The 14889-nt window shown below is 41.0% G+C and overlaps 1 protein-coding gene and 1 non-coding gene across 2 annotated transcripts in view; one reads left to right on the forward strand and one right to left on the reverse strand.

The window, feature by feature from the left end:
- The window catches only part of LOC107299782 (CLIP-associating protein 1-like), a gene marked incomplete at its 3' end in the record, with an annotated part of 40777 nt that overhangs the window by 13103 nt on the left and 12785 nt on the right, over positions 1 to 14889 (reverse strand). The window contains exons 2-3 of the mRNA XM_015829120.1: positions 3115 to 3193; positions 408 to 511 (exon numbers count right to left, since the gene is read on the reverse strand). Coding sequence (XP_015684606.1) covers positions 408 to 511; positions 3115 to 3193 — 183 coding nt within the window. The remainder of the gene's footprint in view (positions 1 to 407; positions 512 to 3114; positions 3194 to 14889) is intronic.
- On the forward strand, positions 5499 to 5625 carry LOC114923634. Its single transcript, XR_003810680.1, has one exon. It is a non-coding gene; the product is annotated as a U4atac minor spliceosomal RNA (small nuclear RNA).

The raw sequence follows: 14889 nt of genomic DNA on the forward strand, positions 1-14889 counted from the left end.
CATTCCTCTGTGCCTGTTTTGGTACCTACAAAAAGTATGCTTCAATTCCGGTTTACTTTGATTTAAAAAAAGGAGCACAAATACTCTGAACAAACACACAGGTTAGCTATATGCTCCAGCTTTATCACATCATTAAAAAGATTCTAGATTATGTTCTTGGTCACTTCAATTAAGGATATTTTCTGCACTTATATAAATCCTGCTACTATTCTGCTGGCTTCCCAAAGTACTGAGGACAATTTTGCTGCTACAGTACTTCTTCGACCTGTATGCTTTTGATAGATACACAGCACCCATCCTATTTGAACAATAGAGTTGTCCAATACGAATTGAACCCTCTTGTGAAAGGTTTTCTTGGAAGAGGTACCATAGGTTTCCCTGACTGCTGTACATTTCCAAGAACTCACCTGGGGACTAGCAGCTTGCTCCATGATTTTTAACAGCAGGGCCTGATCCTGCTCTCGTACGGAGTCTTTTGAATCTCCCAGTCTGTCAATTAGACTAGGTAACACTGGAGACAAAAAGAAAGGCAATCACAAAAGAGGATTCAGAAAAACAAGAGTTGGCATTTCAGATCAACACTAAAATATGTCTACCCAAATGCCTCGGGCGGTGTTTTGTAAGCTGCTCTTATAGAAGAAGAAACAGACACAGGCTGTGAAAAAGGCTGCCCTGCCATTATGATGCTTGTATATGCTGCAAGCTTTCCAAGTATGTCCAATCGTATTTATTTTCATGCACTGTATTAATGGCTGCTGCCTGTAAACTATCCAATACAAGTAGACTTTGCTTAATGACCAGTCACTTAACAATCATTTGAACCCCCCAAAAGTTACTTACAACCCATCCTCAAAGTTACGATTGCCACACACACACACCAGCAGTCATGTGACTGCACTTTAGGCACTTGGCAACCAGTCACATTTACATTAACGTTAATTAGTGACACGAGACTCTTTGGGACTCATGGATCCTGCTACAATAGCAGTTTGGAGGCTATGGTTCAGAGGGGGAGGGGCAGGTGTGTTTTTCCAGCTTCTGCTGGTGCATCAATTGTGACCCTAGCTGGGGTTGTAAGATTTTGCTACAGTGGCTCATGTCCTCATTTTCACCACTTGTTCAGATTACTGAAGCACACAGTACCTGGGGCTGTCTCTGAAGATCACACGGAAGAATGCAATTAGTTCAGAGTGCAGTAGCCTGTATGCTGACCAGTGTTTGCCAGTGGGAATACATTATACCCAATGTTGTGGGACCTGCGTTGGTTGCTAATAGGCTCCAGGGTACAATTTAAAGTGCTGGCATTAACTTTTAAAACCCTAAATAACTCACTGCTAATTATTCGCATGAGTAGATTCACTCATTGGAATTGCCCTGACTAGTTCAGCCTACCTTCGAGAAACTATTAGTAAGGAGAAATGCTCCTTTTTTATGCCCACCTGACTGCTTTCTGAGCTTTTTCAGAAGGCATTTTGATTTAATAAGCTTTATTTTATTCTATGCTTTTATTAGTTTGTGAACACTTATTTTACACTTTTACTTGATTGTATATTTATGTATCTTAGGTGCAAGAGTCCTTAAAGGTTCAGCAATCTCTACTGTAAATATAAATAATAATTCAGTATCATCACACATATATGAGAATCTTTCACAGGTACTAACTTTTTTAAGATTTTTTTTATCCTGTCTTTATTATTTTTATAAGTAACTCAGGGCAGAGAACATATCAAATGCCACCTTTTCCTCCTATTTTCCTTACAACAAGAACCATGTGAGGTGGGTTGTGCAGAGAGCGCTGGTTGTCACAGCTAAGGTAGGATTAGAACTCACAATCTTCTGTTTTCTAGGGCAGCACCTTAACCACTACACCAGGGGTGTCAAACTGCCGGCTCGCGGGCCAGATGCGTCATGCAGAAGCCATGCCCACCCCAGCTCCAGCAAGGGGAAAAAAGTTGCGATACGTCACAACACGTTCGCATGATGCGGCGAGTTGGACACCCCTGCACTACACCAGACTGACTCTTCATGACTTCCCAATGTCCTGTACAAAGCTCAAAGGTATATTATCCAATCAGCTGAAAACTAGCATTAGCGTGATTGGTGCCGAGTCTATAATTTCATTCAAGTGCTTATAGCATTCAGGATATAATCATCTCTACTTTAAAAATGACGTACAAAGAGTTAACCTCTAAACTATGAGACAAAAAAAAGTTTGAAAAGAGAATATGAGCCTGGATTTTTAGCTGGATTCTTTGATTACAAACTTAATTTCTTTTCCATCTTTTTTCCCAATCGACAGCGTGCCCATATTTTTTATAATGTTTTGCACACTCTGCAAGAAAGAGTCTCTTTCCTTCTTCTCCTTGCCCCAACAATGCAGATAGAAGCAGGTATAAATATATTTATTATTATAATGTGATGCCATAAAACAGAATCATCAAGCTTTGGACTGCAAACGCTAGGGCACACTTTTTGTTGCTGAGTTCACACCACCCACTAAATCCTAAATCGGGGTTCATACAATTGCTGTATGCTTATGACATATTTAGCCAAATAAGCAAGCCATATTATGGCTTAACATAGTGGCCTATTTCACACAATGTGCTAAAACACGTTGTGATATTAAAGTTGGATTCCCACTGCATCCTGAACCATCTAACTCAGGGGTGTCAAACTCGCAATGTCACATGACGTGTCGTGGCGTATCACAACCTTTTTGCTATTGCCGGCATTGGGGTGGGCGCAGTTTCGCTATAATGCATCCGGCCCGTGGGCCGGCAGTTTGAGACCCGTGATCTAACTGCATTTTAGGTTAGTATATTGTATGAACCAAACTTGTTCCTCAGGGAAAACTGTAAAAGCAAAATAATTATGTTTTTTAATCTAACACTATTACAATGCAAAATAATTTCTATCTTCATATCAATGGCAAAGTTCCTGATTTTTTAAATTATTGCAGGTTGCTGTTAATTCTAACTAACAAGTTAAGAACAAGCTGGCCCACACATATGACCCTTCGTTTCATCATGAAATAAACCTAATTTGTGGGAAAGTTACCAAGACAGTACACCCTGTTTAATAGAGCAGCCTATCCCTTGGCTCCAGTTACCTCACCTGTGCCAATTTGAGCTTTAAATCTATCTTGAAGCCGTGACACCAGTGCAGATAAGATGTCCAAGCCCAGCAGGACAACCTGAAAACAAACAAAAAAAGAGTAAAAAAGATGCAGGCAAACTCTGAATATGGGAAAAAACCATGAATATGAAACAGTGAATATGCAACCTTCTAGGTAACCAATGTTGTAGATAAGACTAATTAGGCAACTGCTATTGAAATAAATACACCCAATTCAATGATTAAGATGGGCAGAAACCAATGTCCCCTCTGATGCTATGCACCTTTATTGGAGTAAATCCTCTAGTCAGTTACCCAACTTTGCTCAGGACAGTAAATGTTCTCTTGCTAATTCTGTCCTTGCTTCCCATATACTTAAATGGCAGGTTAAGGAGTCTGGATTTCAGAGTAATATTGAAGTTTTAAGCTTGGTAGTTTATTATGTATGGATTAATTAACCCACATTGTAAGTCCTGACAGAAGAGTGGAGTAATTAAAGCCGGTTATGTAGTGTATTTTGTTTGTGGTTTTTCTTAGTTATGATTCAGGAAACCTAGCCACAGCTCAGGAAAATGCAAATAAGTAGAACAGCTGCAAGTTTAAAGATTAATTTCCATAAAAGTTACCAATACTGGTTTAAGACAAGCAAATGAGGAGAGAGGCGCATTATTTGAAATACATAAAATGGCAAATCAAACTATACTGAAGATGCACTATTTTGTAACCTAGAAGTTATTAGTAAGCAAATTAACATTAACAGTTACAAAAAACTGGGCCAAATATTGCATAAATTGATGTTGTTGACATGTTTACCAAACTTACTACATTTTGAAAATATCATGTAGTACCATAGCAGCAATAAAACAATGTATTCATATTCAATGAATGTTATTTAAAATAATATCCAGTTAGCATTCTTTATTAATAATCTTTCAAGACGTTATGAAAGCCATATTGATGTCTTGGGGATCCTTATGTGGGCAGTACATTTATATGACTAACCAAAGAATTAGAGTCATTGAAAATTGGGCAGCATATAAGTTTAATAAATGAATTATGGATTTTGAATATATACTTCAAATACATACTTCAAACAAGGTGGAGGGGAGGAGAGACCAATAATGCAGTATTTGCATTTAACTTATTCCAACTCTTGACACCTTTAACACAATTACTATGAATCTATTGGTTTACATGTAAAAAAAACCCCTCAAATTTAAATTAAAGGCTCAGAAAAAAATAACTTATGCTACACATGAAGGGTAAGATGTAAACTTTCCCAAAATTACTTTTTAAAAATACTAAGTTAAAAGCAAAAGAAAAAAAAAGAGAAAACCTAAATTCTACAAAACTATAGTTTTAAAACAACCTTTATCCCTCCTGCAAAATGTTCTTTAACTACAAAGCTTGGCACTCTTGGATTTGCAGCCACAACAGACCTGCAAGGAACCAGACTGGAGAAGCGTTTGCATGAAGCATCGTGAAATGAAGCAAACCTAATAAATATATTAGAAAACCTTTTAAGTACCAAGTTTATATAGTTCCCAGAATGTACTTGCTGCAGAATTCAGAGATAAATAGCCTCCAGCAGCACACTAAACTCCAAACACAGAAGGGATTTACCTGCAGAACTTTTCTGCTACAGCAGTGTTTCTCAACCTTGACAATTTTAAGGCATGTGGACTTCAACTCCCAGAATTCCACAGCCAGCAATGCTGGCTGTGGAATTCTGGGAGTTGAAGTCCACATGCCTTAAAATTGTCAAGGTTGAGAAACACTGTGCTACAGGAAGCTTACCCATCTAGGGCAGCCCTCCTCACGCCTGTGCCTTTCAAGGGCACTGGACTACACTTCCCACAATCCTCCTTTGTGGAAGTTGCAGTCTAATGATGTAGGGTTGCGTCCGTATGGAGAAAGCTGGTTTGTAACATTCCTAAGGGCTTCAACTAAAAAGAAAAAAAATATCAACAAAGTCCTAAACCCAACGAGGACACGTACAGGCATGCAGTCTAAACAACCCTAAAGAGGAAGTGAAGAATGAATTCTCCCCCCCCCCCCGCTCGCTAGGCAAGCGCGCCAAAGCAAGATCTTCACAAAACGAAAGGTAGCGCTTCGAAGCGTAAGAGCGCCTCCCCGCTGTGCACAGTCGTAGCACCGCCCACTATGCAAAGCGACTGCTGCAAGGCACTTTGGGTAAGCTCCAAACTCACGAAGAGAGGGGGCTGAAAAAGCTGCTTGCTTTGCAAACACTTCACAAACGAGATTACACAACACGCCGCCTACATAACGCAGTCTGGGCAAACAAAACGAGGGTCGCGCCTCACTATAATCTCAATGGATTTCCCGTCTACTTCCCCAGACTACCGCCTGCGCGACCTCTCTCAACCATCCTTATCTTGGGGTTGCGCTACTGTTCAATGAACGTCTAGTGAGGACAGTACTGCTAACACCTACACAACACATCTGCATCCTTGGGGCTTGTTCCCCAAACGAGGTGCAATTTTTGGAACCTTATTTTAAAAGAACCCCCAGCGGGGTATAAACATCAGTAAACAATGTTACTATACGTTATCTCCTTTACTTTGTACTAGATCAGGGGTTCTCAACCTTGGCAACTTGTGGACTTCAACTCCCAGAATTCCTCAGCCAGCAAAGCTGGCTGAGGAATTCTGGGAGTTGAAGTCCACAAGTCTTAAAGTTGCCAAGGTTGAGAACCCCTGAATACTCTTGTGAACTGCACTCATGGGTGTCCCTGCAGAGCAGCTGATGCTCAATTTTCATTGGTTGCCACCAGGTGGTGCTACAGGTTACTTGGTACACCCCGAACAACCAAGCTTGTGCTAGGAGGGTTTTGAGTATATTCTTACGACTTCTGCATCCTAAAAGCAATTGCAGTCAATCTGGTCATTTTAACAACCAAAAATCCAGACCCGAGCCAAGAGCGGAGAGATTCGAATCCCACACAAAAGCCCTTTTCAAAATGGACTCCTTCCACCTATTCAATATGGTGTCTTCAATTACCAAACGCATCTGACAAATCAGAAAAAAAAGCTGCCTGTAAAAACATCAATAGATGGTTAAGGAAGGCAGGTGGTTTCTTCTCCAATCCTTCACTCTGTTAGCATTTGCCAAGAACATGAGGATCAAGACAGCTAAAGCAGTGTTGTGCTTGTTTTCAACTGGTTTATCAGCCTTGGACCAATCCTCCTCCTCTAGGTAAAATCTGGGGAGAATCCCCCTGAGTCAGTGTTGACTGGTGAGTGCCTAGACAAGTCCCTGAGATTTTTCTTGGCAGGGTTTTCCAGCCTTGCCCTTGCCTCCTACCCAGGGCTGAAAGAATGACTGGCCCAAGGTCACCCAAGGGAGGAGCTGGAATTCATGGTCTCCCAGTTTCTAGTCTGGTGCCATGACACCACACCCAACTGGCTCAAACCCAAACTAGCAAAGTGGAAAATGTAGGACTTCCCCTGACTCTCCCTGCCCCCCCCCACAGCAATATAAGAGGAAATGTGTTGCGTGTTTCTAACCAAGTGCCTTTAACTACTATAACTAAATTGGCTGTCTTTTTAGGGAAAGCCTCCCCCTTAAGTCAAACTGAATTCCTTGCGACTACGCATTATGGAAGTGTTCGATTCAGCCACCTTCTGAGATTATTTTTCGTTCCCAGTCTAGCTTAATCTTCTGAATCTCGCGGTGGTGGTCTCCTATCCAAATGCTAACCAGGTCCAATCACGCTTTGCTTAGCTTTTTTGAGATACATCCACTTTTGGCATGGGGCTGCCACCTGCTGTGAACTCTGCATTTCTGCAAAGGGGAATCAAGGAATTGCAAGGAAGCAGAATAGAATGCTGAGATGGCAACTATAGAAATAAAATTTAATACATAAATACGTACATACATACATACATACTTACTTACATACATAGACTACCTGCCCTTTCAGTTCTCAAACAACCATCATAAGAACCTGCTAACAGCTGCCCGTTCTATGCATTTAAAGAAATACTACCTACATTTCAAACATTAATTGAGAAGTCCCTCATTCTTTACATTATTATTCCTGTATGTTTCAATTTTCAGATCTGACAATTGAGCACATCCCTGTCTGGATTACCCCGAGAGATGAGTTTTTGGATGCTCCTCCGTGGATCTTGCTAGCTCCCTCACTATTGATGGGATTTAGTTGGGGCAGTTTTGAGGGTTGGGAATTCAAGGTCCTATACCACAGTTGCTCAGGTCACTCCTAAAACTCAGCAGAGAGAGTGTATGTGCATGCGTTTGATTTGGTCCCCTGGCATCAGGGACTCCACAGGATCCCAGTCTCTTCAATGATCCTATCCTAATAATTGTAAGGTATGGTCACTCTGAGGTGTTCTCCACAGGCCTATCTTTGAAACAGTCTCAAAGCTGCAGCTGGAAAATGCTGTGGCCATGTTGGTAAGCAAGATCACACAGCACCAGTCCTAAGGCACCTTTTACCAGCTACTGGGAATTAACTGTCTTTTTCTAAGGCTTAAAAAAAAACCTTCCCACTTCCCGATTTCAGGATTTTCTGGTGGCCTTCTCTCCAAATAATAACCAGATCTGATCCTGTTCAGCTTTTCAAGATTAGTCAAGGTCAGCTACAGTATGTGCTACTTCAAGTTGCGTTTCGTACTTGTGGTTAGGACCCTAAGTGTCACAACACCAAAATAACTGCTCAACTATTGTCACATTGCAAGTATTACTGCGAAGTGATTCTGCTTGACTGAACTCGGTCTATGCAATTCGCACCATCAAACTTCCCAATTTATGTGCTATACGCATACATTAAAAATCAAATTATCACCACATGTTCTAAAGTGGCATTGCTTTAAAAATATAATTCTTTACTAGGAAATGGACAAGTCTATTCTTTGATTTGCTCCTGGCAAAGGAAGGCAAGAGTACACCTTAAAACTCTTAAGTATTTATGAAGGATGTCCAAGGAGATCAAGATCTGTATTACCATTCAGTCTTTCAAATAAAAATATTTTTCCTGACAAGCCTGGTAGGAATGTTGTATTACATGTACTTATTTACAAACGATCGAGATCTCCTGTCTCTTAGGAAAGTATAAGATAAAAAGTACAAAAAATCACACTAACAGAAGAAAAAAAGAAAGAAATTTAGCATAACAGAGGCACAACAGAAAACATCATCCAGCTAAGTAGCAGCAACACTTAGCCAATCGTGGCTTCTTATGGAAAGGTTAAGCAGAGTTGGAATTTGTTGTTATTTGACCTGTGCAAAACTGAAGTAGTTGAAGGTTACCCTGGGAATTGAGAAAACATGGTGGAAGAAAGCAAGAGCAAATCCAATGTACTTTAGTTAAGAAAACTACATAAGTACTGTATGTCTCTGAAGGCACCAGGAGTTGATCTCAGATAGAAAGAGGCTTTATCTAAAGCAGTGGTTCTCAACCTGTGGGTCGGGACCCCATTTGGGGTCGATTAACCATTTCATGGGGGTCGCCAAGCAAGGCTGTCCGCCATTTTTTTTGTCCGCCATTTTTTCCCCCTTTTCCGGTGGGTGCCTTGCCTCCCTTGGGCTGGGCCAGCTGGTGGTCGGCCTGCTCCGTCTCTGCCGCTTGCCAGCTACGCCTCGGCCGGCGCAGGGGGCGGAACCACGCATGCGCGGCGCTCCCGGGCAGGGAAAGTTCTTGACTTACGACCGGTTGGGTAGTCCTCGACTTACGACCGGTTTAGTCCTCGACTTACAACCGGTTTAGTCCTCGACTTACGACCAGTTTAGTCCTCGACTTACGACCGGTTGGGGTCACGGCATTAAAAAGGTTGAGAACCACTGATCTAAAGAACTAATACAACCCAGACCATGTGATAGAACGTGTACATGGGAAAGGCTGCGCAAATGAAAGAAGAGAATTCTGATGAGACCACATTTTCCTAATTTGGCATCCTTCAAATGTGTTGGATTACAACTCTCACTAATCTCTTCTCAGAACGAACATGTATTTGGCGATGCAGTGGTTGATGTCATGGTCTAAACCAGAGTTCCTCAATCTTTCGGGGGGGGGAGGGGATGGCTCCACACAAACAGTGGGCAAGTGCACGAGCACACACAAAGCTCCATTTGCATGACCTGCGGGCCCGTGCTCCTGCTGCTCACACAAATGGAGTACACATATACTCACCTGCTGCTCATGCAAGTGGGGATGCCTGCATGCTCACCACTTTCGCAGCCGGTTCCAAATGGCTCAAGGCCCGATAGTCCCCATGAAGCATGGGGGGGGGGAGGAAAATCCACAGGAACACAGAAAAAGTGGGAAGAACCCAATTACAGAGAGCCCAATTTATCTAGTGAAGTTGCAGCGCAGGAAAAATAGGAGGGACTGTTATGTATGCCACCTTGAGGGCTGGATTGATGTGCGCTGCCCAAAGTCAAAGGAATGCTGGCAAAACACGGGGTTTCCATCTCTTTGTTTACAGAATAAAACTGATGCAACCCAATTGTAAGAATGGGACCGTCTAGCGAACAGATTCTACAATTGGGTGATCAATTCAACCAGCAATTAAACACATTTGTAGGAGGTAAGTACCACCTAACGATATACAAAATCCAGAGGGAGGAAATATGAAACTCAAGACAGAAGTAGCAGTACTACTTCCACTGACAAATTCCGTGTTACCAATTCAGCACAGCAAAGGGTGAAGCCTACAAGGTTCTAAATATAAAAGAAACTGAACTCCCCAACCCACTCCCAGTTCCTGGGTTTAGACAAATGAGAAACAGTTAAGCCCTCTAAGATCTTTTATCTATGTCAAATCAGCATTTAAAATTAGCTAGGAGGTTGCAGAGTATTCTTTCACAGGGAGATGTGGGGGTAGGGGGGAAAATCCAGTGCTGTTAGAATGGTATTTCACCAACTGGCCCTTTGCCATTATTGTCAGATCATTAGCAGAGCTGTCACAGGACTGATAGGTATAAAAATTTTGGTTGGCTTGGCAAACTTTGCTTGGGCTTACTTCAAAGGACTTTACTCTTCAAAATGGCTGCCTTGACTTGGCTAGCCAAGAAATATAGCATAAACTACAGTATGAAAAGGAGATGTCTGATAGGAACAAAGGAAGTTGTCTTATCCTGAACCAGACACACACACACCCCAGGATCCCTCTAGTCTATTATTATTCAAATCAGGGGCAGGCAAGCTAGTGACTTTTTAAACAACAAACTCCACATTTTCTTGCTGAGTGGAGCTGAGGGGAGCTAAAGTGCAACACATTTGGAAAGCTCAAGGTTGATCTACAAGGGTGGTCAGTTTCTCCATAAATTTTCCCAAAAAAATCTGGAGATGCTACCTAGGGACTAAAGTAGACTTTTACATGCAAAGCAATTGTGCTACCACTGAACTATGGCCTTTCCATTTATGGCACCTAAAAATATTAGATGGCACGTAATAGAACATGGAATGTGTCACATCAAATCTGAAGTGAAAATCCCACACAGTTTTCACCCACATGTATATTTGTGATTCTTCCTCTGTCTTATTAACTCTGCTTCCTTACACATCCCTTTTTTTGAAACTCAAAGAAACATGGGACCTAGGGATCTTGCTGAGCCACCTACTCTCAAAATACTTTTATTTTAATATGCTTCCACCACTTCAACTATATGCATGGATTACCAGACTAAGAATCTTTCCAAACAATCACAAAAATGACCTTCCACAAACCTGGAGAAGCCATCTGAGCACCCCAGAAGGCAGCAATTGAAGAAACTATTTTATCTCTCTACTTGTGGTATAGTGTAATGCTTTGGAGGACCTAAATTGCAAAACAAACAAACAAAAAATCTTTTTCCTGGTATTAATAAAAACTTTTTAGAAACTTAAAACCAACAGACCCAATGAGCCCCAAATCACAAAGGGTGACTTATTTCCTCCCTCCTGACCATGGAAAAGAACACCTGGACAAGAATGACAGACTCCAGATGCTGCTGGACTCCTACTCTCATTGGCGTTTCCCTAGTAGGCTGGTGGTCAAGGATGACAGAACTGTAACCTAACATTTAGGAGGTCAAAGTTCCCCACTGCTAGAATACACCAGCATCTGATTTTTTCATCCTTCAGGGAAATAGAGGGATTGAAATGTAGATCTCCTGTAAACTGCCTTCTTCTAGTGCAGTGTTTCTCAACCTTGACAATTTTAAGGCATGTGGACTTCAACTCCCAAAATTCCACAGCCAGCATTGCTGGCTGTGGAATTCTGGGAGTAGAAGTCCACATGCCTTAAAATTGTCAAGGTTGAGAAACACTGTTCTAGTGAATGCCAGCCAGCCTTTCTGCAATCTCTGAAGATAAGCAAGAAGGAGAAACAGTTCCTTTTTGAATTGTAATCTTCTGCAAACATAGTACTTCATTAAATACCGCATGATTGATGATACAAATGTGTATTTCTTTGAACTGGTTATATAAATATGGCTGTTATTGGTTGCACATGCACGGTTATACATGCACCACCACAAATTTCTGTTGCCACCATAGATGTAAGAATGTGAATATTTATTTGAATCATCAATCATGCAATTTTAAATCACATCTAAAGCTGAATTTATGAGGGTATGCAAGCCTTGCAGTAAAGATACAAAGGCATGCACCAGCCTGTTTTTTTTCCCCTAAGGGACATCATTCAGTGTACAGAAATCAGATATATAAACTCTTTTGTTTCCATTGGTGGCAGCTGCATTTTTTCAAGCTTTTATTTTTTAAAAAAAAACCAGCAAAACTACAGTAGTCTGGTTTTGTGCAGTATACAGAACAATGAATTCTGGTCCAATGGGACTGATTGATTTATGAACAGAAATAGAAACGGGAATCTTAAATGAATGATCTGACAGCCCCTATCCTATTATTTCCTTCAAGCAGCATGAACTTTATCTTCTGGGAATCTTCTAAAATTTTCTGCCATATTAAATAAAAGAGCTGGTCAGTTTGCAAGCCCATAAATTACTTGTCTGCAAAGGTTTGCCTAACCTGTACACTTCCATATGTCCTCAAATCTATTCTTGAGGTTTACTCTATAGTGGCTCCCTGTCTCCCCACCACCACCACAATCTGTTCCTCATCTGTAACACCAAGATGCAGCTTTGGGTGACTTCTGTGGTCAACTAAATCATGAGATGTAAGGCTTCCATAAGAGTGTGAGGTGACCTGGCCACATGAAGAGGCACCAGGGAGCAGAATCCGATCTTTCAGTGGTGACTCTTCATCTGGAGAACAGATGCAGCCTCTGTTGACAATGCAGGCAACGTTTACTTCTTGCTACGATCCCATTAAATGTCAAGAAACTGTACAGCCAAAGCAAATCAGTTCCTAAAAAGGCCCCCAAATTGCTCCATTATTAGCATCAGAAATAATACAATCAGATTTATTGGCCAATTAGGAATAGACCCATCTCATCCTCAAGGTTGCTTATTACTCTGCCTTCCTCTGTTCTAATTCTACTGTTTGCAAGTAGCACGTTCCATCAAACAAATCTATATCTTTTCATCTTGGAAGATTGAGGTACAATGGCTGCAAATATTCTCTAAGCATTACTACCATTCTATCAAGCAGAAATAAATACCAATTGATTTCTTCTTTTTAAAAAGGAAGCATTTTTTTAAAAAAAAATAGCATCTGCTACAATCGCTATTTGTTAATTGATTTTCAACTTGTTTCTTCCTTAAATCTTGTCCAGATTTATTAAAAGATTCATGGGAAATTGAGCGAGGAAATATGAGGAAAGAAGACGGAACACTGCTTGTACCCAGATCTGAAGACGTGGCAAATTAGCTCTTCATTGGGCACTCCAAATTATAAGGAAAAGTAACAACAGTCACCAATGCATTTCAAAAGTATATTAATTTAGGTTCCCTATCAAAGCATCAGAATAAGAAATAGAAGGGAAAAATGATCTGCACATTATTAACTTCTCCAATTTGTGCTTCCAAGTCTTGCAATTTTCAAGCTTTTTCTGAAACCAGTGTGTTTACTGAGTGATAAAGACATAACTTGTATATAACTTGACTATGGAAAGGAGCTCCTGGCATCTTTCAGCCCCAGAACCAGGGGTAGGGCAAGAGAAATTGACCTCATTGAGAATCAGTTAACAAACAAGAAATTAAGGCCTTTTTTTATACCCCTCCTCTGAAGCAGGTATTGGAGAAAATGGGGAGAAGTTCACCTTTTGAAAATAGCAGTGATTTCCAAAATCTTTGGGAAGGAAGGCCATGTTCTCATTTTACACCAGTTATTTTCTCCAAACATCTTGGCAGGTCCTCAGGCTTAATCACCTGCTACTTACTCAGTAACCCATCTTACCATCAGAGGTGGATAACGTGCCCTTGAATTTGATCCATGCATGAAAGACTTTAGAACCTGCGGGCTTTCTTGAATCAATATTTGAAGGAAATAAACCTTAAGTAACCTGTGTCAAAGCTGCCATAAATTTTAGAGGACTGTGCCTTGCACTTGACAGGCAAATCACAACCCCGTACAAAAGTTTTCTTATATAGTACTAGAGTACACAAGAAGTTCTAAGCCCCCCAAAAAGAGTTCACTAGTGAGTTATATACCTGACTTTTACTCCAGTTACTGAAGTTCTCTTCCAAATGTCGGAGGCTTCTCCGATTTGTGCATATTTTCATATCTAGGATAAAAACTGTATATAAACCGACAGTTCTTAATAAACGGGATGGTTATCAACTAGGGGAAAGTATAAAAATGCAAAGAGATGAAGCAAAGCTTCTTTTAGTCCTCATTTTGGAGAAGTCTGATTTGTCTGAGGAATGCTTCACCGAATCAGTGCCTGTCTACTTAAGCCAGGAACCAAGGAAGATGCTATGCCACCAGGCTTAAAGATTAGGGAGAATCAAAGCAATGCTTCCATATTATCAGCAAGAGAGAGATTCAGGTTACTATGCTAATTCCCTTCAAGATGCAACATTTGGAAGCCATAAAAGATCTGAAACTGTCTGCCCTTCCACACCTGCTCCCTGCACCTGCACCTCTACAGGCCATGATGAGCTATATTACAACTCCCACCATCTCCAGCTAACTTGGCTTTTGATTAGCCCAGGGGTAGGCAACCTTGGCTCTTTTATGACTCATGGACTTCAACTCCCAGAATTCCTGAGCCAGCTATGCTGAGGGGAAAGGGAGAGGTTTCCAAAGTGAGCCATGCTGGCTCAGGAATTCTGGGAGTTGAAGTCCACGAGTCATAAAAGAGCCAAGGTTGCCTACACCTGGATTAGCCTGACAGGAGGTAACTGGGGCTGGAGTCAGACCCACTTAAAGGGCTGAACAGACTCCTTTGCTTGACCATGAAACTGAGATAGCTGGCTTAAGACAAATCCTGGCTTATGTTGTAGCAGAATGCAGCCTTCCATATTATCAGCCCAATCTCTCTTTTTTTCCAACCCGCTTTCCTTTCTCTCTTTTGGTCACTTAGTGTTTCTTTGTTTACCATCAAGAGATCTCTGCTTCACCAAGAGATCTCTGCAGAAAATCAGCTACCCCAAATGGTCAGGTCTCAGGAAGGAGACAGGCAGAAAAACAAGGACAGGGTCAGCTAAAATGGCTTTCCAAAAAAACCAAAACAAAACGGTGTACACCCCAATATCTGCATTACTGTATGCACTGCCAGTTTTCCATCTCCTTACAATACCAATAACTTTCATGGGAAATAATAATAATAATAATAATAATAATAATAATAATAATAATAATAATAATAATAATAATAATAATAATAATAA

The sequence above is a fragment of the Protobothrops mucrosquamatus genome, unplaced genomic scaffold (assembly GCF_001527695.2).
Source record: "Protobothrops mucrosquamatus isolate PMUCROS unplaced genomic scaffold, P.Mucros_1.0 scaffold5455, whole genome shotgun sequence".
Classification (NCBI taxonomy): Eukaryota; Metazoa; Chordata; class Lepidosauria; order Squamata; family Viperidae; genus Protobothrops; species Protobothrops mucrosquamatus.